Here is a 25,021-nt window from a genome sequence, read left to right as displayed (position 1 = left end):
GTTGGATTAAACTGTATTCTGAAATCTGAATCGATTCGAGTTGGAAAGTCAAAGAGTGTTATTTATACTCATCTCTTCCCTACTTGACTTGACTCTTATCCACATCCTCTCGACTCTTTACCTCCATCCCGATCGAATCACACACCTACTGTACCAGCATGTCCTCAGGCGAACCAACCATCGTCCCGTCGTCCCAACCTAATGGAGGGACCTCCACCCCTCTGATCGGGACAAGGGGCGGACCGGCAGGATCGGGTGGTGCTGGTGGGACTTTCGGTGTCAAGTCGGGTTTGGCTCAGATGTTGAAAGGCGGGTGAGTGGGGTTCATCTTCCTTTTCCGTACCGGTGTGGACGAGGGCGTAAATACCGGGCGTTGGTGAGGAGGTCCCTTTTTTCTTGGTGTTGGCTATGTTGGGTGTGAGGGAAGTGAAGAAGAGGCTACGCAAGTCGCTTTTCCCCATTTCACTATGAGGAGGGTTGATCCTCGGTCGCGATTGGATCGAGCGGCTTGAGGCACCACAACCTGTACTCGTATTGCCATTGTTGGGGAGAAGGAACTCTTCAGCGCCTTTAGTGACCCCAGCAGATCCCAAGCTCGCTTACCTCCGTCGCTCGGAGGTCGTCCGACATTCAACATCTCTATTTCATCACCCTCACCATGATTTCCCGTCATCTTGAATTCTCATCTTCATCCCATACAACCTCGTCAAGGCGATCGCATCGATCGAGAATCGTGGCTGAATGCATGTTATCTCCCGATGCGCTTCGCTGACGCCGTTCGCTGGTTTCGCGCCTCAGTGTCATCATGGACGTCATGAATGTTGAACAGGCCAAGATCGCCGAGGAAGCGGGTGCTAGTGCTGTCATGGCTCTTGGTGAGTGCGATATCTCGGTAGTCTTCCATTGCTAGTCTTCACGATCTGCAAGATCCTTGTGTTTCGATCCAAGCCCTGAGTCCATGCGGTTTTGCCGATCTCTACCTGAGCTGACATCCACTCTTGCAGAGAGGATTCCTGCCAACATCCGAAGAGATGGTGGTGTCGCTAGGATGGTGAGTGCTTCTGAGGCGGGATCATCTTCCTCAATTGCGGTCGCTAATCAGATCAAATGTCCTACTCCCCCTTTCATCGACGCTCAAACTTAATGCTTGACTGACCTCTGACGACTGTTCATCTCCATCCTCACGACACAGTCCGACCCCGGTATGATCAAGCAGATCATGGAGGCCGTGTCTATCCCCGTCATGGCCAAGGTCCGAATCGGTCACGTTGTTGAGGCTCAGATCTTGCAATCTGTCGGCGTTGACTACATCGATGTGAGTGATCAGTCATAATCAGCTTTCTCTCTCCTCCATAATGAGGGACTTTGTCGCCAGTAATGTTTGGTCCGATGTCGATCACAATCTCTCACCTCCTCTTCTATACACCGACTCGAGCCGACTGACATATACACGTTGCAGGAATCCGAAGTTCTCACTCCTGCTGACGACCAGCACCACATCGGTAAACACGCTTTCAAAGTCCCTTTCGTCTGTGGATGCAAGAACTTGGGCGAGGCTCTTCGACGGATTTCAGAGGGTGCTGCGTAAGTCAAATCTACCAGACCTCGCATCCCGCTGCCGAACCGGTCTCTGAGCTACACTCTTGTCCTCTGAGGTTGACATCTGCTGATGATGCGCGCAGCATGATCCGAACCAAGGGTGAAGCAGGTACCGGTGACGTCGTCGAGGCTGTCAGACACCAACGTGCTGTCATGTCCGACATCCGGCGCGCTGCCGCCATGTCAGATGAGGAGCTTTACGCTTTCGCCAAGGAGCTTTCAGCGCCTTACCACTTGTTGAAGGAGACCGCTAGGTTGAAGAGGCTACCGGTTGTTTCGTGCGTTACTGCTGCTTTTGCTCGCCAAGGCAATGCTGACCCAAAATCGGGAGAACAGATTCGCCGCTGGCGGTGTGGCTACACCCGCAGATGCCGCTTTGATGATGCAGCTTGGATGTGATGGCGGTGAGTGTAGCTGACATTCTGGTGATCGTTTCATAATGTAAGCTGACTCGTCTCCCGGACAGTCTTTGTCGGATCCGGTATCTGTGAGTGATTAATGCATACCGTCTCGACTAAGTAATGCAGTACAAGTGCTAACAAATCTCTTCTCAGTCCTCTCTGGTGATCCCGCCAAGCGAGCGCGAGCCATTGTCCAAGCCGTTACACACTACAACAACCCTGCTGTCCTCGCTGAGGTGTCCACAGATCTCGGAGAAGCCATGGTCGGGATCAGCACGTAAGTCGACGTAGCGTATACTCATGCGTCATGAACACGATAACACGATTCTGATGATGACTGTGTTTCCAGTGCCGATGAAGGTGGCAAGATTCAGGGAGGTCGATTGGCCGGTCGAGGTAACTAGGCGAGTTTGCAAAAGCAGTAGCAGAGGGACTCTTCAACGAGTTGGCTACAAATGGATCGAAGCAGTCAATATTTAGATTCCACTCCTTCTGTATATATGAGGATGTACGATCATTGTTCACGGCGTCTGGTTCAGCTCTGTCTCTAGGGATTCACGTGATGTCAAAAGAGCTTGGACAGAAAGAGCTTGGGAGATCTCGTTGGTTGACATCAAGAAAATTCTGTCCGGAACGCAAGGCGATAGAAGGTAGAATCGGGGAGGAAGGATACATGCCAACAGCTTGGAGCTCCAAGATCATGACAGTACGAGTTCGCCCATTGCATTTGATCCCCGCTTCGCAGCGACAGCACAATATCGTATCAGGTAAATTAACAAAGACGATCGCAACGCATCGGAATCTCGCCGCAAAAGTGATGCATGTCGCACATCGAGAAGTACTGTACAGTACGATTTACGAGTTGCGACCGACAGACTAATTTGCCGATTTGGCAGCTTTGGCAGCTTCTTCAGCTTTGGCCAGTTCGTCCTTGTACTCTTTCCTCTTCATTTGGTGTAACACCATCTGAGAGGGTGAAGTGATGAAGGGTATGAGAAGGGCAACCGTAAGAAGAGCATCAGAGTGAGGATAGAGATTGGAATCGACGAGTCAGGTATCAGTGGCGGGGTTCAAGACGGATTGTACTTTGATGGAGGAGACTTACGATATGAGAGATGATCCTGCAGTTCAAGTCCCATCCCAAGGCGGAATCATCAGCACCAGCACCGAGCGGACAATCGTCTTGAGACCAAAAAAGCGGGTTCGATCCACTTACGTGAATGGGATCGAACCTGCCAAACACAATGTGGCGTAGAGACAGAACAGGGGTGTATCGACATGTGAGTTGTCAGGGTAGATTCCGGTGTAGGTCTGAGATCCTGTTGCCTGTTTGCGTGAGTCCGTTCACGGATGTTCAGTTCTGGCCGTTGTGCGGACGAGGCCGGGGGTTGGGGCAAGGTGGAGAAAGATCACGGGTCCCGGACCAGAGTAACTGATACTGATGATGGGAGTGACGGAGAGGAAAGGCCGAGACGGCAGAGAGAATGGCTTTTTGGTAGACAAGTTACTTACCGCTACGATGAATAGCTTGAGGAACGCGTTGGCCTATAGTCGTATGTCAGATGAAGCGGTATTTTAGCGGCGAAGGAAAGCAAGGTTGATGCTGAGGTCGGTCTTCTCTCGAGTGACATGGAAGAGACTCAGCATGGGTAGAATCACTTACGAAAACGACTGGCACCGGCGGAGTTTCAGAAGAGTCAGTCACTAGGTCTCACCTAATTCCACCCATGTATGATCTTCATCCCTCCCGAACGTGGGAGAGTTGTCGATTGACCGACGTCAAGACTCACAGAAAAACTCGATATCGACGAATCCTCGAGTATCGTACAATCCCGCCGTCCAGAAATCCTCTGGGTAACAGCATCATCAGTCGAGGCCTACCTCGCCGTCGCCTTGCAGGAGGGGCAAAGGGAGATAACGTACCCAGGATTTGTTTGCAGAATGGGAAGCGCCAGCTGAAGGGAACCGAGATGGACTAATCAGCCCTAACTAATAGAGCGCATCTAGCAGGACAGTCCACTTACAACAGGTCGGAGCATGCAGCTAGAGGGATAAAGACCATCATTGCGATATCGAATAAGGAGGTGAAACTGTAAGTCAAAAGCAAATATCAACGAGTGGGTCTAGACGGGGCAATCACTTGCATCTTCACCACGAGTCCGGCAGCCGTCAGTCGCATCGCTGGTGAACCTGGTCGGGTAGGGCGAATCCGAAAGTTATGCAAAACTTACACTATCCCACCCAAATGCTTGGGGATGTTCGTGTTGGCTGATTTGAGGAATCAGCCAAAACAATCACGGTCCGGAGACCTCTCCTAGACCAACACTCACCAACATATCCCGCACCATGATCACCATCGAAAGTATCATAGACCCTCTGGTCATTGCCTAGGTAATGATCTGAGAGAGGAAGATCATTTGACCGTTTCCGGCTCAGTATACAGGTCAAGTCGTCTTTGCAATGGAGCTGGTAAGTTAAGTTGACATACGCATCGTATCTTTGAAAGTCTTGGTATTCTCAATAAAGATCATGAGCCACACAATGAGTACCTGAGAGATCGGATTTCACGATTTGTCGATCAGTGCAAGATTAGTAGTCAACGTCAAGTCAGAAGATTGGTAGTCAACGTCAAGTCAGAACGAGATGTTGACAGGAGGTCTGGCTTCGCAGACTTGACACAACTTACCATGACCAGACAGCCTAAGGCGACGATGAACCATAGTCTCACGATGAGCATCAGCATACGAGGGAAAGGAAAGATGGCTCCCATGGTGAGCTGCTAGCTGAGGCTAGTGGACTGTAGGTATTGGGTAACGGTCAAACAAAAGTTGTGGCGGTTGCGTAATCTTGTCGTGCGTTCAGGATTGAGGGTGATGGTAAGTTGCAAGGCCGTCGTTGCGAAGATGATGATGACGATGTGTGATAGAGGTCTGAGAGCTGCGAAGCGAGTTGTCGAAAGTCAGGGTGAATAGTTCATGAGTTGGGAAGACTGTAAGCCCGAGGAGTTGCGTGCGATTCACGGACATGAACATCATTGGTCGAACGGGATGGGACGAAACACGATCCTTTCAGTACTTTTCGAGATACGATTAGTATGAGAAAGGAATGACGAGTCTCCAAGTCGTTTCAGCATGGTTGCCCGATGACAGTCTTGACGTTTCATCCATTCCCAGATGCTTGCTGCTGCTGCTGCTGCGATATGAGATAGCCATACATCACCAAATATGTCAAAGCCATCACCATCACCATCACTGGAACAACCAACAGCAGCGTTGCAGATCTCCTCTCGCTATCTTCGAAAACGCCGATCGTATCTCCGCACATGTGGCGATCTGGACATTCATTTCGTTGCAGGTGAGTTTTTTGATTTGCGTCGTTGAATCTCCTCCAACCTCGGTCTCATCAGGTATATAGTCGACATCTTTTGGACATCATCGACACCGTCCGACTCTACCACCCACACTCAAGAACAACAGAACAACATTCAGAATGGGTCAGTCCGCTACCATGTCCGCTGCTTCTTCAACGTTCAAGTTCGCTGACATGAGATTATCCCTTGCCTTTCTTTCATCTCTGTCTTGCCGAAACCTTGTCTCAACGTCATAACACCGTCCCCTGTCCTCTATCGATGCAGCTCCCAAAAAGAAGGCTCAGAAGATGGCTCTGTCCGACTTCTTCGCCGACACGAGTGGGTACCGATTCCTTTCTCCCGCTATGGCAGGCTCTCTCTCCTTCGCCGTTCCTGTTGCCGATGGATGAAGCAGGACGATCATTGTGTGTTTCATTGGGGATGTGCTGATGCGATGGTGATGAATCAGCCTCTGGGTCGTGGGCGGACGACATGGATTTGCCTACAGCTCGTGAGTGATGCGGCTCTGCGTCTAGAAGTTTGAATGCTGATGCGTCGACGACATCCTCAGCCGCTCCTCGTGAGAACACCGGACCCAAGCGTGGTGAACCTGGATATCTCGACTCCATGCCCGATCGGTCCGCTCGTCAAGGTGTGTGTCTATCTGCGTCATCCTTGTAACTGGTTGCTGATAATTGACTGATTTCTTTCAGGCTTGTTCCCCGGTGCTCCCTCGGCCCGTGAAGAAGTTCCCCTCCCTACCGTTCCTCCTTACACCGCATATATCGGCAACCTCTCATTCGACGATGATGTCGAAGAGCAGGTCCGAGAATTCTTCGGCGATCTTTCCCCCATCAGCGTCAGGATCATCAAGGACCCTACTGGAAAACCCAAGGGATACGGATATGTCGAATTTCCGACGTTGGATGGGTTGAAGGAGTCTTTGACCAGGAGTATGGCACAATTGCAGGGCAGGACAATCAGGGTCAATGTTGCCGAACCTCGTGAGTCACGCAAACAATACCCAAATTCAAAGTCGACGAGCACTGACTTCGGTTCTTTTCGTGCAGCCTCAACCTCCCGAAGGGAATTCCAACCCTCAGCCGCTGAAGAAGCATCTCAATGGCGACGAACCACCCCTCTCCCCAGTCGAACCGCCGAAGCTCCATCATCTACCGGTGCTCGACGACCGCAAACTTCCTCTTTCGGTGCAGGCGCCGAACCTGGACCCGAACGGGACTGGGGAGCTGCCAGAGGTGCCAGGTTCACCCCAGCTCCTCCGATCGCTCCTAGCGCAATCAGAAGGGACAGCTCTGGGGCTGGTAGAGTGAGGGATTTCCCCGTCTCCACACATGCGGATGAAGTGGATCAATGGAGAAGTAACAAGCCTCTTGCGGAGGCTCGAGGTGGTGCAGGCAGAGAGTTGCCCCCTCATCAGCGAGGCGGACCAGTTTCGGATCAGGGTAGTCCTAGCTTGGCGGAGACCGAGCAGACTGTGAGTAAAAGCGTTGAGCGGGCGTTTCCGGTGCACTTGAGCCTAATGGTGGATGTTTATGCCTGATATCAGTGGTCAAGAGCTACCAAGCTCAGAGCTCCCGTCGAGGCTGCCCCCACACGATCATCAACCGCTTCACCTGGTGAGGACAAGGACTGGCGATCTGCCCGTGCTACCCCTGCTGCTAGTCGACAAGGGAGCGTCGATGGTGAGAGTGAGTACACGCTTTTATACATCCCAACTTGAACCTTGAGACTGACTATCGTTCAAAAACAGGCCCTCGTCAAGCACCACCTGCTCCTCTGGAACGCAGAAAGCTTCAACTTGCTCCCCGATCTGTCCCTGCTACACCCTCCACCGCCACATCTTCCGAATCTTCCCCTGCTCCCCGAACCAACATCTTTGGCGCTGCCAAACCTATCGATTCAGCTGCCAAGGAGAAGGCTGCGGAGGAGAAGCTCGCTGCCCGGGATGAGGAGAGGAGGAAGGCCAGAGAAGCTGAGATTGCCAAGCAGAAAGAGGACGCTGAGAAAGGTCGATTGTTGGCTGAGGAGAAGGCAAAGTCCATAAAGGCTGCTCAGGAGAAGGCCAAAGCCGATTTCGAAGCTCAGCAACAAAAGCCCGCAGCACCTCAAAGACAATCGTCAAACCAACAACAACAACCGAAACGAGTTCACCCAAGTAGGAAAGCCTCGAACGAAGTGAAGAGTCCCAAAGCTTCATCGTCTCCTGTCGTGCAAGGTCAAACAAAGGATGAAGAAGGGTTCGAATCGGTCCAGGCTGGACGTAAGGGAAGCGCGGCTCAGATCGCTGCTGCTCAGGAGAAGGAGAAGAAAGAGGAGAAGGCGAGAAAAGATTCGACTACCAGACCATCATTCTCTTTTGCTGCGGCAGCCATGAGTGAGGGATTCGTGGAAGGCCAGGAGGAAGATGAGGCGGTTGAGAGCGTTACAAAGAGTGTGGCGGAGGTCAAAGTCTAGTCCGGGTCGCCAGGGGGAAAAGGGATCGGACTTGAGAGAGAGGGAAGAGGATATACGACTTATCAGTCGTGGGATCGACGTGGCAAGATAATGCACTGATCATGTTTGATATCACTTGTGAACCTGACAATCCAAATGAGTTCTGTGGAAAATGAGTCATGACCGGCAGCTCTGCATGATTGCTTTTATTGAAATCAAGCGAATGTATCATCGTGACATGATCTACTGAATTGCATAGCTGATCATATCTACTGACCAAAGTGCTTGGACACGAAATCAAACGAGTCCTTGGTGCTGCAATGGGGAAGCCTCGTCAGCGCGAGCTTTTGCGGCACTCACTCTTATGGCGACAGAGACTACTCACACTTCCTCCTTTTGAGCTTTCTCAGTGGGTTCTTCCATATCGCCTCGAACTGCGAAACCGTGAACAGCGCCGGGGTAGACTACATTGAAGAGCAAAAGTTTAGTTGAACGGTCTCAGATCGTAATACAACGACTCACCCTTGGTGACCACCTTATCGTCGCCCAAGTTGTTTTTCAAGATACCTTCAAACTCCTTCAACTGATCATCGGAGGTCATGTCGTCGTGACTACCCTTGAATATGGCGATAGGGACTTTGGTGATGGGTTTGAGATCGTCGGCGACGAGGAAAGAAGGATGCGTGGAGACTCCTACGTCGATACGAGCTGCGCAGTCGTCTTGCGCAAGAAGAGCAACTGGTGGAAGATATAGGGCGGGTCAATTCGTTTTCGGCCAGTGTCTTTGTCTTTGGGAAGAGATGAAACAAATCGTCGCTGATGAAGGAGGGACATACCATATCGTCCTCCCCAGCAGTAACCAACGGCAGCGATCTTACCACTATACACACCAGTCAGAGCCTGCTTGTAGACAACTACGGTCCGTTTCGATCAGGCCGTTACTCACGTGCTGGGATCAGCTCGAACAGCTTGAACGAACTTCTCAACGATCGGTCTGGCGACTGCGAGCGAAGCATGTACGTCAGTGAGACAGCCGATGCGAGAGGTGAGCGAGCTCAGCTGTGACTAGTCGAAAGAGATCTGGAGAATTCAAGTACGCAGGTGTGGATGATCACTTACCAGCCTCTCGATGTTTGGCCAACCATGGACCAAGGGCTGCGGCAGCTTTGACGCTGTCGGCTGCCTTGGAGGCGACGGTCGCTTGGGCCTTGTACCTGTTGTTAGGGACTATGGCCTGTGGGTTCGACGAAGAGCATTTTGGAAGACATGAACAGGAGGTACGCAGATTGTGCACGATGTCGGATTTGTATTGCACCAATAACGCAAAGATGTGGGAATGGTCCGAAGACAGTGAGAGGAAGAGCAGAGCATAGAGGGGACCATCAGCGCGCCTCTTTTATCCTGGTCGAGTGATAGATGCACGAAGACTGACGTTCAAGTTTGCGATATCGACGCTATCACCCTCAAACACATCGGGCAGCAAGACTTTCCATCCCTTTCCTGCCCATTCGTCCGCGACAAGCTTGGTGTTCACCAAGTCTGCGCCAAAGATGTCGGGAAGAAGGACGACAACGTCCTGTTTTGCGCCGGCCTCTGTGGGTGTTTTGGAGTTGGAGATGTAGGTGCTGAGACCGTAGAGGATCTCACTTTTGCCGAGAGGGGTACCGGAGTGGATGTCTACAGTCGAAATTCACGGTAAATCGGGGGAACTGGTTCGCAGAAAGGAGTAAGCTTGTAAGTCTGACTCACGGCCGGTGACACAGCATGGGGAGACGGAGGTTTGTTCAGACATTGTGTATAGTTGTCCTTTTGGTAATCAGTCGAGATGTTCAGTTGAGATGATGAGGAGGTTGATGACGAGGCGACATGTAAGGCGCCGCGGTAGTGGTGATTCACAACGTTTGTCACAACACCCTCCTCGCCATCGACGTCACTAGCGCAGATCTCCAATCGCCGGAAAGACAAAGACCACAGCGCAAGCGGGCATGCCTCCACTCTCCCACGGGGGTGTCTTAGCTGCACTTGGCACACACTTTCAATCGGGAAATCACTGATGAGGAAAGACTGAAACAACAAGAACCAAGCCCATGTATACATGTATCTTGACTGTGATCCGTCATCCGAATGTGTAGGGCATCAATCAATTTCCTTCCGTTTCCATTGCTGAGTTATATTGGACGATCACTCCTTTCCCTTGGGCTTGGGTCAGTATGACTACTTGTGTTTGAAGATAGAAGATATTGAAGGTACCAAAGATATCAAAAGGGTTTTAATGTAACAATGTTATGCACTATTTGTGGTCGTGGCGGAATGACTGTCATGACACCATCTAAATTGGCTGAAGTTGATGCAACAGAAGACTGTCCTTACTCTCAAGTCATCCCTCTACAATCCCTCAAGGAAGGAAGCAGCCAGACGATTGTGCTCTAGGAAGAGAGATGCCCCAGGAAGTTATTGACAGTACAAGAGGCAGTATGGGAGCAAGCGTGGATGCTGCGAGAGGCCGGAGCAAGATGACTACTACTAGGCTTCAGATCTGAAACTTGGTGAGTACCATTTGCACAGGCATGGCAAGGCTCATGCCAGTTGAAAGAGCTTTGACCATATGTATGCTTGCACAACAGCAGTTGGTTGCTGGTGGATGAAGATGATGGTTTGGAGAATACATCAAACTGGAATTCCATAACGAATGTTGCAGACGGGGAGAAGTACACACTGGACAAAATGGACCACCACTATTTGGTCATCATCGATAATATGGTGAGCATATGTGAGGTGTTCTTCACATCGGATTGGGTCCAGGGCTTGCCCGAGCCCACGACCTCCCGTACCGAGCTCATCATCGTCTCACATGTCGGCAGCCCCGACCCTCATGGCTGACACCTGAGGTAAATGAACCTAGACCTCTTGTACGAAGCCTCAAACCTCACCTCTGACTTACGCTCCGCCACGATCGCAACTCATCAAGCTGAGAAATCACTGACCTCTCACGTGAGGAAAGACTATACCACGTACCATGTGGTCAACTTCGATCAGCAGACTGGAGAGCCTGAAGAGTTCAGGATGGCACAGGGATATGCGGATGAGAGTGTCTGGTCAAGAGGTCAGGCTTGAGCCATTTATGGGTATTCGCAATGTGGCGAGTTGTTTAGCAGATACGAGGATAGGTACATTGGCACCTTGGAGTTGGCGGTCAGAAGGAGGTGTGAACAGGGAAGGGCCGACATTGTCGAGACCAGAACTCACGTCGCGGCAGATTGACTAGGGAAGGAAAGCGCGAGCGAAGTCGAAGAGAAGGCTATGCTGATAGCAGCTCACGGTTATCGGTCCTGCCTTTCAGCTCTGAGAACCGGTCGCCAAGATTTCGTCGAAACATGTCAGAAGCTCGTCGATGTGTTTATCGATCTACTGGGTCCATCGGGCGTACTAGAATGGTTTGTCACATTACCTTCTTCATTCGATATTATACACCTGACCTCGGAGCATTGACTTTCATCTTTCCGGTTCTTACTGACACCATACTCGTGCTTCCATTCAGGGACTTCAAAGCCCCCAACCCATGTCCGTATGACGCCTCAGCAGCCGCCATCACTGCCGTAGGGATGTTGAATCATTATCGACTCTTATTTCCTACCAATCGTCAGGCTGCAGACAACTATCTACACAGGGCTATCAAGCTGGTGGAAGATACGTTGAAGGAGTGTATGTGGCTCTCAAGGCGGTGTTGAAGGATGGACGAGTCGACTTTGGACCCGGTGGTTGGGAAAACATACTCATGGTTCGTCGAGTATCTCTATTTCTCGTTCTTTTCCCCGTCCTAGATTTTGTCGATTAAAAGAAGACAAGATCCCACTCGAAATGGAGGTCGTACGGCGTCTGGCAGAACGACTTGAGCAGACCTGACGTTCGTATGTCTGCTAGCATTCCACCATGAATGGCAATCCAACAGGAAGGAAGAAGTTTATGGATCACGGACTAGTCTGTGAGTGATCTGTTCTTCACTGTCCTTGCTCGAGTTTGGTCAGCGGGATAGAGGCTGATAAAATCTCTTCGCTTATCCTTGCAGATGCCAACTACTATCTTGTGGAATTTGGGAATAAGTTGCTCAAGATCAAGCAGGAAGGAAAGACCGACGGTTTTGTAATCTTCACGATGTGGTTTGATGGTTGTACTGGTTTGGGCAACATTGCGAGGTGTCCCGGAACGTCTCATACATCTTGCCAAAGGAGAAGATGAAATGAAGAAAAAAGGACGCGAATTGAGTCCAATTACGAAAATGGAAGTAGCACAACGAAAGTAGGTGAGCTATGTGGATGGGTAACGGTATGGCCAGAGCCAAGCTATGAATGTATGTTTTTGAGTGGTTTTCCATTTTCTCTATTCAGATCGACCTCGCGCACGAGCAGGCCACTTAGTTGCCAGAGTGTCGCTCGTATCGACCGACGACGATGGCGTGGTCTCGCTCATAAGGCTCAAGAGTCAGTTGTTCTATGTCAAGCCGAAATCAGCCGAAGTCCAGTTCCTATCTTCACATGACGGAGTGACTCACCTTTAGGCTTGATACCCTCCTTCCTCATGTTGTTGACCTCACTAGCGAAGACTTGTGCAGCAGGAGCAGTAGAGTCGATACAGTTGGCCTTAATGGAGATGACAATGGCACCATTATTCTTCAAGAAGTGGTGAGCGTTAAGAGAGATGATACGAGCTTGATCGGGTTGGGCAACATCGGCGAAGATGACGTCGACCATTTGGACGAGCATTCGGTATTTTTGAGGGTGTCGGGCGTCGTCAACGATGGCTGAGGATGGCAGATATTAGCTCGCTGCCGTCGATCGGGACCACGAGCAGAACTGGCACTCACGGACAACGTTGGTTCGCTTCTTAGCCATACCGATCAGTTCTCGTCCAGGTCGGTGAGAAAATTCAACGGCGTAGACAACACCATCGGGACCGACAATGTCGGAAACGTGAGAAACGGAAGAACCAGAGGCAGCACCGAGGTAAAGAACCTTGGATCCAGGCCTGATCTGTAATCATGAAACAAGGACTGGGTCAGCTCTCCGTCCGCTCTATGCGCGTGCATTGCTCCCCAACTGAGGCGGCATACTCACGTGGATGTCATCCAAACCACCCAAGATACCAGCAGCCAACTTGCTTCTGAAGGGGTTCCACACTCGGTACTCGACCTTCTCCTCTTCACCTTCAGCGTTGGTGGTGGCAATTGAAATTCTCTTCTCGCCGTAAACGCTCTCTCCGGGAGTCATGTTTCGAGTGACAAGAAGGTGTTCCTTGCCCTTGGCGATGTAGACACCTGCGTGCTTGTGAGGTTCGAGGGTAACGGCACCGGGTCCAGATCTGCCGAGACCGGCTTTACCACCTCGAGGACCTCCTCGACCACGAGGAGCACCTCGGCCTATTCAAAACACAACGACAAGAGATACTTTAGTACGCTGAATCGGAAGAGAAAAGAAAAGAGGACGGACCCCTAGGCGCACCACGGGATGCACCACCTCGACCTCGATCACCACCACCAAAACCGCCTCGTCCACCCCCTCGACCACCACCACCGAATCCTCCTCGACCGCCACCACCTCCTCTACCACCACCTCCAAATCCGCCTCGTCCTCCACCGCCGCCTCGACCACCGCCTCGTCCGCCTCGTTCACCTGAAGATGATGATTATGTATGTCAGTAGCGAAGACATAAACATCGGGCTCCAAGAAGAAGGAAAGCTCACCGAATGCCATGACGACTTGGGAGAATAAAAGTAGGTTCCGTTGTTTTGTCGGGTCCGAATGCAATGAATCGCCGTCTTCCAGATACAGGGTCGGGAGACTATTGACTGTTGGCTGTTGTACTTTCTGATACGGATGACTGTGAGTTGTGATCTCGTTGAAAGGCTGGATGAAGACTGAAATCTTTGACGAGCTGATTTTAGCGGATGAAGCGTTTGTGTTGAGAAGGGGAATCCGCAACTTTGTCCTATTTTTCGGTCACGTGCAGGATTAATACGGATTAAAGATCCATCTAAAATAATCAGTGACCCATTATCAAGAGGGGGGTGAATCGAACGAATGACCGTCACCGCTGTTCATCCCGGTACATTCTCAACGACGCCAACTCGTCTCATTCCCCTTGCTCTGGCTCGTCGTTCTCGAGAGACGCCTTCTTCCAAGCACAGAAGGGTAGCTTCTCTCTCTCTCTCACCTGCTCAGTGTCCTGCCTACGAGAGACCTTGACACGATAGCGCGACTCGCTCAGCAGCTGTCGATCCGTCAACGACTCGATCCAATCTTGTTTCGTCTGCTGACGCAACCTCCACTCAACTGGTCAACTGAATCGAGAAGCGAAAGAAGAACAAAACACACCCCCATCTCAATTCCTCGTCCAGTCGAGTCAGGTCGACCTTGCATCGACAAACTGGACCCCTCACTTCCTGCTAGGTGGCCTTCTCTTCCATAAACATCGTGAGTGCGTCCTTCCAAAAGAAATAAAACAATTGCACGGGACTTGAGCTTGTCTTGTGACCGCTTCTCTTCTTACTCTGCGTCGCCATTCGTCATTCAAACTCGCAAGTCACATCAGTGCTAAAGGAATCACACCCTTTGCAGATGCAAGCCCCGATTATGGCAACGCCGCCGGTGCCTCCAAATCAGCAACATATATCACAATCGACCACACCCTTTCAACCGCAAACGGATGTCGCATCCTCCCCCTCAATATCGAACAACCCTCCCCCACAACCACCTCCACCCATGTTGCCTTACGCCTCCATCAATCAACAGCCCTACATTTCCAATGCGCCTGCCGGACCATCAAACTACCCTAACCACCCGTCATCATATATGTACAGCCCAGCCTACCACCCTCAGCCTACATCACAGCCGCGACACGCTCAGAACATACCGTATCATTCGGGACTGAATAGGTTTCAAGATCAATACCAACATCAACCGCATTACCCGCCCGTCTACCAGCCGAACGTTTTCGGGAGCTATTCTCACATACCCTTGGGCGCCGGGGGACCCGGACCGACGACAATACAGCATGGATACGGTGGTTACCCACCGGAGGCCTATCAGCATTCACCGTACACTGTATACCCTCCCACGTATCCAGCACCACCGGATGCTGCCCAGCAATACCCTCCGCAACATAACGGCCATGACGACAATGAAATCCATAACGCTCACCACTACTCTCGACAGAACGCGCCACCTCCCTTTTCCCTTTCGCATGATCAGCAACATCCCGTTTCAGTCCCTCATGTCAATGGCAACGTCCCAGCTTCTTCTCAGCACCAATCGTTCCAACCGTCATATCCTCCAGACCATCCTTACGCTTTTGGCGTCGGTGTAGGTTACACGAATTATTCGCCCAACCCCGTACCATACGGCGGTTACCCTGGGTACAACACCGGCCTTGCAAACCTCCCAGCGCAAGGGAACAGAATGAGTGCTACAAAGGGTTTAAATCCCGCTGCTCAAGGATTCAGTTATCCCTCGTCCCATCCAGGTTCTCGCTCGAATTCTCAGCCGTCGGTCCCTTTGCAAAATGGATATATTTCAACCTCATCCGCTCCTAAATCTGAACAGAAATCTGCATTCCCCTCGATCGGTCAGATCATTGATACTCCTCCGACGCCTTCTTTACCGAATGGTAATGCAGAGCCCACAGAAGCTTGGAAACCCCCGGTGATTGTCGACGGAGAGAAGCTCAAGGGCATAGGTGGACATCAACCACCTTCTAGTGCCTCACAAGGACTGGGTTTGACTACCGAGAAGCGTCGATCACCGTCCCCGCAATTGTCCAACCCCAACCTCTCGACCTCAACTATCACCTCCGAATCAACTCCAGCAGCGTCAACAGTTCACACCACGGCGACAACGCCAACTTCCGTCGAAACACCCCGAGCGACCGAAGGTGATATGTTGCACATCACCTCCCCTAAAAGTGGCTCCTCTAGTAGGGTCCAACCAGACGCTGGTTGGACATTTGGTGGTGAGGTTCTGGCTGGATTGACCTCCCCTCCCACTGGAGCCACTTCCCGTAGCACATCAGGTCCTTCTATCAGGAATCCATCTGGATCGAGCGGGAAGAAGAAAACTTCAACCTACTCAACGCAGACGGGACCTCTTCGATTGAGCGCTACACGACCAGTCGCCGAGGGCTCGAGCGGTAACTTCTATGCTCTGGGCTTGGCAAAGTGGATACCCTTTGCTGTCAAGACAGAGGAAGTCTCGGATGTGGTATGGAGCAAACCGGGATCGTCCACCAAGGGCAAATCAAAGGCAAGCGGCAAGAAGGTTGTTTTTACAACAGGTACGAATAATAAAGCTACACAAATAGCCAAAACCGGTACCAAGGGCTTGATCTTTGGCTCGACCACCGAAGAAGATCGTCAAGCAGCTGTCGGCCCCTGCCCCACACTGCCCATGGACGTTATCCATCCGCCCTCTGCCCCAGATGCAAAAAACGTTACCTCTCCTCGAATCGAAACCGCGACGCCCCAAGCGAAGCCGGTGATCAAGCCCTTCAGCTGGGCAGCAGCTGTTCGTGGCCCCTCTACTACAGCCGGCTCATCTGTCCCCACTGTCGCTCAGTCGAAACCAGCCTCGCCAGCCAGATCTACAATTTCCCTCGGTCCGGAGGGTGAAGCTGGACCATCCCGTACACCGGCTTCTCCCCCGGCCAATGTCACTCCTCCACGACCAGCCACGTCATCTTCTCAACCACCCCTGTCTACCGGAACCTCGACTACAGCAGGCCCGAGACCAGCCTTCAACTACGCTGCTGCTGCGGCCGCCGCAGGAGCATCTTTGACTCCTCAGGAAGACTTGGCGCGATTGTTAGCGGATGGAGTCAAGGGGAAAGGCAAGGAGGGTCAAGCTACTATCCCCCGCGGTCTGATAAATACTGGAAACATGTGCTTTGCCAACACTGTGAGTCATTGACGAAACCGTGGCGGAAGTGACCGCTAACAGTCCACCAATAGATCCTTCAAGTCTTGGTGTACTGCGCGCCTTTCACGGAGTTGTTCGAGGAGTTGGGCAAGAGGCTCAAGGCGGATTTAGCGAGACGGACGCCTCTTCTTGAAGCGATGTAAGTGTCGAGTGAGGTTTTGGGTCGAGTTGAGTTGACCTCGATGACAGGATCATTTTCCTCCGCGAATTCAATGCTCCATTCCCCCCGCCAGGAGCTGCAACGCCCAACGGCAACACTACCAGCGGCACAGTGACGCCGAAAGGCAAGGGCAAAGATTCCAGGAGAGAGGCGTTCATTCCAGAAAATGTCTATGATGCTATGAAGGAGAACAAGCGATTTGACTCAATGAGAGTGAGTAGTGAGGCATATATTCAAGGGTCGCTAAGTTTTTTTCCTTAGCGAGGACACCAAGAAGATGCTGAGGAATACCTCGGTTTCTTCCTCAATACGCTCCACGAGGAACTTCTTCTCCTTCTCAGTCGGACACAGAGCTCCCGGACACAGTCGATTACAAACGGAGCTTCGGCCAACGGCGAAGACCACGACAGACAGATTGAGCGACCTGTCAGTCCTGGAGCAGGTGATGACGCTGGATGGCTCGAGGTCGGAAAGAAGCAGAAAACTCACGTGGTCCGAAATACTGAAACAAGAGAGTCGGCCATCACACGGTTATTTGGTGGGACACTCCGATCACTCCTTCATACCCCTGGTCAGAAAGATTCAGCCACTCTTGAGCCATACCAACCCTTACAGCTGGATATTCAAGCCCCGAACGTCCTCGACATCACCGATGCGTTGAAACATATCGCTGAACCGGAGATTGTCCCGGGTGTATGGAGCGCGGCGAGGGGAGCGAATGTGGACGCGACGAAACAGGTGTACATTGAGAGCTTCCCTCAAATCCTCATCTTGCATTTGAAGCGATTTGTGTATGATCCCGTCGAAAGAGCTGTAGTCAAGCGGAACAAGCCTGTAGGATATGGGACAGAACTTATCATCCCTCCTGGTGAGTGATCAATTGGATCAGCCGGTGACCATGACAGTGCTGACGAGCCCAACAACAGAGATCATATCGCCGGGCAGGAGACGCCCTTCCGGCATCAAGTACAAGCTCTTTGGAGGTCAGTATTCAGGTCCTTCATCTCGCGTGACGCCAGCAGAGAATTTTGCTTACCATACACTTCAATATAGTCGTATACCATCATGGCGTGTCGGCGTCGGGAGGTCACTATACAGTTTCAGTTTCGCGACAAGACGATAAAGGATGGATCCACTTTGACGACGAAAACGTTACGAATGTCCCGAAGGAGGACGTGGTGGTCTCGCGAGAGGAAGTAGACGGCGGTAGAACGGGATTGGTAGGAGGCAGGGAGAAGACGGCGTATCTGTTGTTTTACCAAAGAGTAAGATGAGAGAGGGAGACGCATACTTAGTCCGAATGAGTGGCGGAGGATCGGTCACGGAGGGGAGGGGCACTTCAGAGGAAAACATTTCACAATAGCAAGATTCAGTGCTGGACCCAAAAGCATTCAGCAACGGCATATATACACTATCTAATTCGGCATGACGGGAGCATCACAAATGAATATGAGCATGCTAGCAAGCTAGTCGATGGCGGGGCAGAGGCAGTTGTCAGGCTGAACGAAACCCTTATGTGAGAAACGCGCAAATTGACTGTCAAAGACCAACGATCTTTTCTTGCCTATTAGTGAGCATGAACGCGCAATCCCTGCAACGAGTTTTCTCACACAGTATCTGGTCAAAAGCGTTTGAGATGAAGATGCTGGTGGCTATGCTGGTCGGATCTTGAACTAAAGGCTAATCCCGTCGTTCAGCCTGCAACAAGGATAAGGGGTCAACGGATCTTCTGCGCAGTGTGTTCAAAGGTGACTGAGTTGTTGGGTTTTGAGGATAACTTATTACAAGCTAGTGGCCGTACCCAATCTTACATTTGAATCTCTATGGCAGCTCAGCCTAGTGTTGGATCTAACAAAGACCTGGTGTGTTTCCCTCATCAATCAAATCTCAGTAGTGCCACAGGGAGTCTCCTTGGCAGAGGCGAGACTGTAACTTTGTGGAGAAGCCGCACATCATTGCCAGACATGGCGTGTGACCAAGGCCCTTGCATTGTTGTCAACTGTTGGAGCGGATGACTAAACAAATGATTGTATCATATTTGCTGCACACCCAGTAGCTCAATTGAGAATGGTTGCAGTCCATCAATCTATTGGGCCATGCTGATTGATTCCTTTTGTGTCTGTTTGATGCAAGGGTATGTAGATCTTGCTGATTCAAAGTCTCTGTGCACAAAATTATGGTAACATATGTACAACGTAGAAAGGACTAACACCAAGAATGTCATGTCACAATGGTCAATGTGGCCTCAGTCAATCAGCCCTATCATATAACGGGACAGCACAATATGGAGTATAATGGGGGTTACAAGGGTAACAAGAATAACAAGGATAACAAAGAACTTCACACGGATATCTAGAAGGGCTTGACACAGCTCAATTCAGACAGACTGAAGTTCCGTAGCAATATTGTCAAACAAGAAGTAAGGTATTAAGTATGACTTTCAATCAAGTATGACTTTCAAAGGAAAAATCACTCAGGAAATGGTAAAACATCATGAGATGAGCTCATGTGTATGTACATCTTGACCTTGTTCCAGTCACCAACTGTGTAGATTGTTGATCAACTGCCTTCTATTCATATCGTTCATATCATTCAACTGTATCAAGTATAAATCCCTTTCTTTCAGGCATCAGCAAGTATATCAGATCATGCTTGAAATTAAAAAAAGATTCAAGAGGGTTTTACATGACCATGCACCATTGGTGGTTGTGGCAGAATGGCTGTCATGACACCAGTTCAAAGTGCCATGCTGTTACAACCCTGCACAAACACCTATTAGTCTATTAGAACGGTTCAGTTTAGTTAATTTCACAATCTCTTATCTAAACTGTTACGACACGTCTGGAAGGGATACTAGGACGGCGCATGTAGATAGACTTGGATTAGAAAGGTAATGCCTAGACTTGTGTAAGGTCATGGGCGAGTGGTGTGTAACTAGGAAGGATCACGGGCTAGCTATGAGGACTACTCTGGTATCACTGATAGGTGTCTTCCTAGCAAGAGGTATGACGACTGTTGATACTTTTATAGAGGGATATCACGATCGTTTACCAGTAAGGCCAACTCCCAACAAAGTTCCCAGGAGTTTGACGAACAATTGAAAAAAATGGCATTCATCGGAGAAAGAACCGAAACGTCGGCAAACTTATCAACCCTATTCACCACATACGGTAAATACACAAGTTGTTCAGCCACTCGAGGTTTCTTTCTACATCCGGCAAAAATGTCGCTACACATGCAAGGTTTGGCAAACTTGTGCAAAGAAAGGGATATATACATGAACATAGTAGATAGAGAAAGGAGCTCCCCTTCGATTCTAGAATTTTGTCCTATTGTGGTACCTTTGTATATTATCATCTTGAATAACCTTGATACATCGACCAACACTTACTTGGCTGTTCTCGACAGTGAAACCTCAAGTTAGAACACAATTTAGCCCAAGTCTCACCAACATCGCGTATCTTGTCCCAAGTCAGGAGCATATCAACGACAGTAGGCTTTTCATTGTTTACCTTGTAAGCTGAACGACGGACATCCCCGTTGGTTGGTGTAGCCCCGTGACAAGGGAGAGTATTTTGGTAAGGTATGCAGATATTTTGATCCTTGGGGGGATTGTCATAAAGCTGCCCAGAAGGGCTGCTCAAAAGTACAGAGATTCGAAGCGGATTCAGGGAACAAACCAAGTTTTCAGCGCTGAAATTACGACCTGAAAAGTAGCGCTAAAATATTGTATGAAACATCAGGTCGGAAATGTAGCTCGAGATATCAGCATTAGAAATACGACTGATAGTTATGACCCAAATATGAAATAGATAAGAGATTGTGAAATCAAGTAAACTGAACCGTTCTAATAGACTAATAGGTGTTTGTGCAGGGTCATAACACATGCTGACAAGGTCTTCAGCCAAGTCTGCATTAAACATAAAGGTTTGTGCACCTTTTCTGGGTCATTGTATGCGCTGGTTTATGACACTGATGACATCATTGGATCTGATGACCTCTATTGCCTTTTACATCAATGGATTGTAAGAAGATGATATCATTGATGTCAGTGAGGGAGATGATATGACATCTCAATGACATCATGTGACAAAATAATGTCTTGAGTGTGACATTATGTCATACATCCCAGTCAGAAATCTGACTATAAAAGAGGGCTCTTGGCAAGCTGTTCAACTGCTTCTTGACCTCAACTGATTCCCAATCCTTATCTGATCACCGTATTACACTCAAAGATTATTTTGCAAGACAACAATATCCTTCTTTCGGTCACAATGTCATCCACCGCCAACACCACTACTAACAATCTCACTGCCTGTGAGGTATCTTTTCCCATTATTGGAAGTGGACTTGTTTCAATAGTCATTGACCTATCTTTAGCAGCTACCATCAATGACCTTGCAGACATCATGTCAAAGCCTCAAGAGAAACGTACAGATGATGAGCATTCACTTGTTGAGCACAGACGTCAAGGTTAGTCTCCACTTCAGCCCTTGCCAGCTACTTGATGTGCATTCTGGTACTATGACTGAGGTGAAAGCACTTTTATAGAATTGAATGTCAAGTTTTGTGAGTTTCAGGATGAATGGAAGGCGGGATCCACAAAGAATACCACAGATGGACGGCCATTTTCTGCTGAACTGCAAAATTACGCAGAAAATTTCAAAAGCCTCTACAGTACCACCATTGATACTCCATATGAGCACATTGCAGGCCGCTCCATGGAGATTTGGTTTGGGCAGGACCAAAGTAAGTCAAGAGCCACAGGTGTCACGATTGCATACCAGTAAGGCCAACTTCCGACAAAGTTCCCAGGAGTTTGACAAACAATTGAACGAAACGGCATTCATCGGGGAAAGAACCGAAACGTCGACAAGCTTATCAATCCTATTCACCACATACGGTAAATATACAAATTGCTCAGCCACTCGAGGTTTCTTTCTACATCCGGCGAAAAGATCGCTACACATGCAAGGTTTGGCGAACTTGTGCGAAGAAAAGGATATATACATGAACGTAGCAAAAGGAGAAAGGAGTTCCCCGTCGATTCTAGATTTTTGTCCTACCGTAGTACCTTTGAATATTATCATCTTGAAGAACCTCGATACATCGACCAACATTTACTTGGCTGTTCTCGACAGAGAACCCTCAAGTTAGAAACACGATTTAGCCCAAGTCTCACCAACATCGCGTATCTTGGTCCAAGTCGGGAGCACCTCAACGATAGTAGACTTTTCATTGGTTGCCTTGTAAGCTGAAACGACGGACATCCCCGTTGGTCGGTGTAGTCCCGTGACAGTATCTAGAATCGACCACTGCCTCGTTCAGCTTTCCTAGATTTAGCATCGATGTCTTCAAACATGCCTCGAACTCGGTCCCAGGCTCCAGCCTTGGAAACTTCTCATGACATCGAAATGCCCCCTCGTATCACTCCCAACATTGGCGAAGGTGGCACAGATCAGGAAATCACCGAGGATATTCTGCCACCTTCAGATGAAAATACTTCGACCCCACCCATGGAAAGAGACACTCCTCCCCATCTTGCACAAGTTCCTCAACTCATCGACCCGGCTACTTTTCAACAGCAAATGTTCAACATGATGAATCTTTTGACCCAATCCATTACATCTCGTGAACATCGCATGCCATCGGCTAGCCCGAACGTCTACAGCCCAAAAGAGCCAAAAGTCAAGGATCCCGAAACCTTCAACGGCAAAAGGGATGGTCTTACTGCCTTCCTTACCGAATGCGACCTTGTATTTCGCCTACAACCGTCTAGGTTTGTCGATGATGTTGCCAAGATCAGCTACATGATCTCCTATCTTCGCGGAACCCCCCTACTCGCCATCAGCCCACACCTCAACAGCAACTATAAATCTGTATTTTTGACGGACTTCGCCCAATTCATAGTTTACCTACGTACAAACTATGGGGATCCAGACGAGAAAGGCACCGCAAGGCGAAAACTCAAAAATTTACGACAAGTAGGCGCCGCATCGACATACTTTGCCGAATTCCAACAATACATCGCTATACTTGGTTGGGTCGACCAGGATCCGATCATTGATAAGGCCATAGATGGTCTCAAACCGGGACTGAAGGATGAGGTAGCACGAATGGGACATTCTCCAGAGACACTAGCCGATCTTATCAAGTTTATTGTCCCATTGGATAACAGACTATACGAAAGAGAACAAGAGAAGAAGAACGAACTAAGGGAAGAATCCGAAAAGACTAAGGTGACTAAGTCGAGAACCACAACCAGTGTTGCAAATGTCTCCGATAAAACCATGAACTCACCAAAATCAGGCGGACTTGGCCCAAGTACGGAAGAGGATCCCCAACGACGCTCATTCAACCCTCAACAACGTGCATCCTTGACCCAAGAAGAGAAACAACGCAGATATGATAACAAACTTTGCTTGTACTGTGGCGAAGCCAATCATGTCGCAAAAGAATGCCCAAATCAAAGACGAGCAACGGTCAAAATCGAGCCCGACGGAACAACTTCGCAGGGAAACGTCCAAGGCCCGACGACTTAGGAGAGGATCGCCGAGCCTCAACCTCATTTCTCTCTGCTCTTATCAACATACCAGAACAATTCGAATATACCAAAAGAAAACAACCTACAAACAACACAAAAACAAAGAGTATCCAAGTTTCGCTTATAAATCACAAACCTATTTCGACTCATGTTATAGAAAAACACCCATTTACAATCCTGTGGGACACAGGCGCCACAGATTCATATATCGATAAGAAACTATCGACAAAGATTCCAGAACTCCGCCAAAGAAATGATAAAAACATTGATCTCCGACTTTTTGATGGAAAACTCAGCTCTGCTGGACCAAGTACCCATCATGTTACCTTACCTTTGAAACTCTTAGACCAGTTACCCGGTATTCCAACCACCTTATATGAAACCGAACTCGCAGGTGCCGAAGTAGTCATTGGGTCCAATTGGATGACAATGTACGAGGCAGTTATCGACCTCGCTAAAGGTTTTGTCGCTATCGAACACCCAATCTACGAGACCACCAACATCATTCGAAGTATTACATCGAAGCCCTTGACTTATCCAAACAATCTTGAACTTGGTAAACCAAGTAAATGGATACCACAAATCGATCAACAATTGGCGGACAACGGCAAAGATCGCCAAACCCAGCCCTCCTTAGACCTGCGAGGGTATCCGATGGATTTACCCCCGAAGACCTTGACCCATCCAACGAACTTGACAACTTGCAGCCGCAGTTTGTCGAGCAGTTTGACCAAAACGCTTTTGATCTTGAAACCAGGGAGTTATTACAGCAAGTACCTGCAGAATACCATGAATTTCTAAACATCTTTCGACAACAAGCAGGAACTGAGACTCTGCCACCTCACCGAGAGTATGATATGAATATCCAACTCATGTCTTCCGCGAAGTTATCACCCGCTCCCCTATATCAGCTTACGGAAGACCAACGCCAAGTGTTGTTGGAGACACTTGACCGAGAAACAAAGGCAGGACGCATAAGACCTAGTAACTCTGCCTATGGTTCGCCAATGTTCTTCGTACCAAAGAAGGACGGACGTTATCGCATGGTGGTAGATTATCGGAAACTCAACGAGAACACAGTGGTTGACGCCTATCCTTTGCCTTTGATAGCGCAGATCACCAACGAATTAGGAAAAGCCAGATACTTTACCAAACTTGATCTAGTCGGAGCCTATCAACTGCTAAGAATAGCGGAAGGAAGCGAACATCTCACTGCGTTCCGTACCCAATACGGAATGTACGAATCGCTTGTCGTACGCGATGGTCTACGAAATGCGCCTTCGGTCTTCCAACATTTCCTCAACGAAGCCTTCAAAGGTTTACTCGGACGAGGAGTTACCATTTACATCGATGATATCTTGATATACGCCGACAACTTAGACGAACTTCGAAGATTGACAATCAAAGTCTTCGAAGTCGTCCGGACATCTTCCTTGTATCTGAAAGCAAGCAAATGTGAATTCGAGCGAGAGTCGTTGTTATTCCTTGGATTCATCATTTCTAGGAAAGGTATAGAGACAAACCCGGAAAAGGTCAAGGCTGTGGAAGAAT

General features: G+C 49.5%; 6 protein-coding genes across 6 annotated transcripts; 3 read left to right on the top strand and 3 right to left on the bottom strand.

Moving 5' to 3' along the window:
• Window positions 1–158: 158 nt before the first annotated feature.
• On the top strand, window positions 159–2,404 carry IAR55_006304 (pyridoxine biosynthesis protein PDX1; the record flags this gene model as incomplete). The annotated part of the gene is made up of 10 exons (XM_066949388.1): window positions 159–313; window positions 799–875; window positions 1,005–1,051; window positions 1,193–1,315; window positions 1,460–1,584; window positions 1,683–1,877; window positions 1,936–2,003; window positions 2,066–2,086; window positions 2,154–2,277; window positions 2,350–2,404. The coding sequence occupies 10 exons, from the start codon at window positions 159–161 to the stop codon at window positions 2,402–2,404; spliced, it is 990 nt and encodes a 329-aa protein (XP_066800396.1).
• A 472-nt stretch (window positions 2,405–2,876) lies between these two features.
• Window positions 2,877–4,770, bottom strand: IAR55_006303 (uncharacterized protein; the record flags this gene model as incomplete). The annotated part of the gene is made up of 12 exons (XM_066949387.1): window positions 2,877–2,966; window positions 3,106–3,121; window positions 3,217–3,326; window positions 3,513–3,545; window positions 3,664–3,671; window positions 3,791–3,850; window positions 3,924–3,955; window positions 4,025–4,090; window positions 4,232–4,268; window positions 4,331–4,399; window positions 4,489–4,549; window positions 4,687–4,770. The coding sequence occupies 12 exons, from the start codon at window positions 4,768–4,770 to the stop codon at window positions 2,877–2,879; spliced, it is 666 nt and encodes a 221-aa protein (XP_066800395.1).
• Window positions 4,771–5,657: 887 nt separating this feature from the next.
• Window positions 5,658–7,824, top strand: IAR55_006302 (uncharacterized protein; the record flags this gene model as incomplete). Its single annotated transcript, XM_066949386.1, has 7 exons — window positions 5,658–5,688; window positions 5,819–5,860; window positions 5,921–6,001; window positions 6,063–6,353; window positions 6,420–6,844; window positions 6,917–7,058; window positions 7,121–7,824. The coding sequence occupies 7 exons, from the start codon at window positions 5,658–5,660 to the stop codon at window positions 7,822–7,824; spliced, it is 1,716 nt and encodes a 571-aa protein (XP_066800394.1).
• Window positions 7,825–8,072: 248 nt separating this feature from the next.
• IAR55_006301 (uncharacterized protein) lies at window positions 8,073–9,595 on the bottom strand (the record flags this gene model as incomplete). Its single annotated transcript, XM_066949385.1, has 8 exons — window positions 8,073–8,118; window positions 8,189–8,267; window positions 8,326–8,541; window positions 8,640–8,683; window positions 8,750–8,804; window positions 8,923–9,037; window positions 9,236–9,480; window positions 9,553–9,595. The coding sequence occupies 8 exons, from the start codon at window positions 9,593–9,595 to the stop codon at window positions 8,073–8,075; spliced, it is 843 nt and encodes a 280-aa protein (XP_066800393.1).
• Window positions 9,596–12,214: 2,619 nt separating this feature from the next.
• IAR55_006300 (rRNA 2'-O-methyltransferase fibrillarin) lies at window positions 12,215–13,550 on the bottom strand (the record flags this gene model as incomplete). Its single annotated transcript, XM_066949384.1, has 6 exons — window positions 12,215–12,291; window positions 12,353–12,601; window positions 12,665–12,830; window positions 12,915–13,216; window positions 13,299–13,469; window positions 13,541–13,550. The coding sequence occupies 6 exons, from the start codon at window positions 13,548–13,550 to the stop codon at window positions 12,215–12,217; spliced, it is 975 nt and encodes a 324-aa protein (XP_066800392.1).
• Window positions 13,551–14,414: 864 nt separating this feature from the next.
• IAR55_006299 (uncharacterized protein) lies at window positions 14,415–18,200 on the top strand (the record flags this gene model as incomplete). The annotated part of the gene is made up of 6 exons (XM_066949383.1): window positions 14,415–16,745; window positions 16,799–16,905; window positions 16,956–17,139; window positions 17,188–17,794; window positions 17,853–17,909; window positions 17,980–18,200. 6 exons carry the CDS (start codon window positions 14,415–14,417, stop codon window positions 18,198–18,200), a joined length of 3,507 nt encoding a protein of 1,168 aa, XP_066800391.1.
• Between the last annotated feature and the right edge of the window lie 6,821 nt (window positions 18,201–25,021).

Source organism: Kwoniella newhampshirensis, chromosome 13 (genome assembly GCF_039105145.1).
Source record: "Kwoniella newhampshirensis strain CBS 13917 chromosome 13, whole genome shotgun sequence".
Taxonomy (NCBI): domain Eukaryota; kingdom Fungi; phylum Basidiomycota; class Tremellomycetes; order Tremellales; family Cryptococcaceae; genus Kwoniella; species Kwoniella newhampshirensis.
This window is presented reverse-complemented; position numbering and strand designations above follow the sequence as displayed.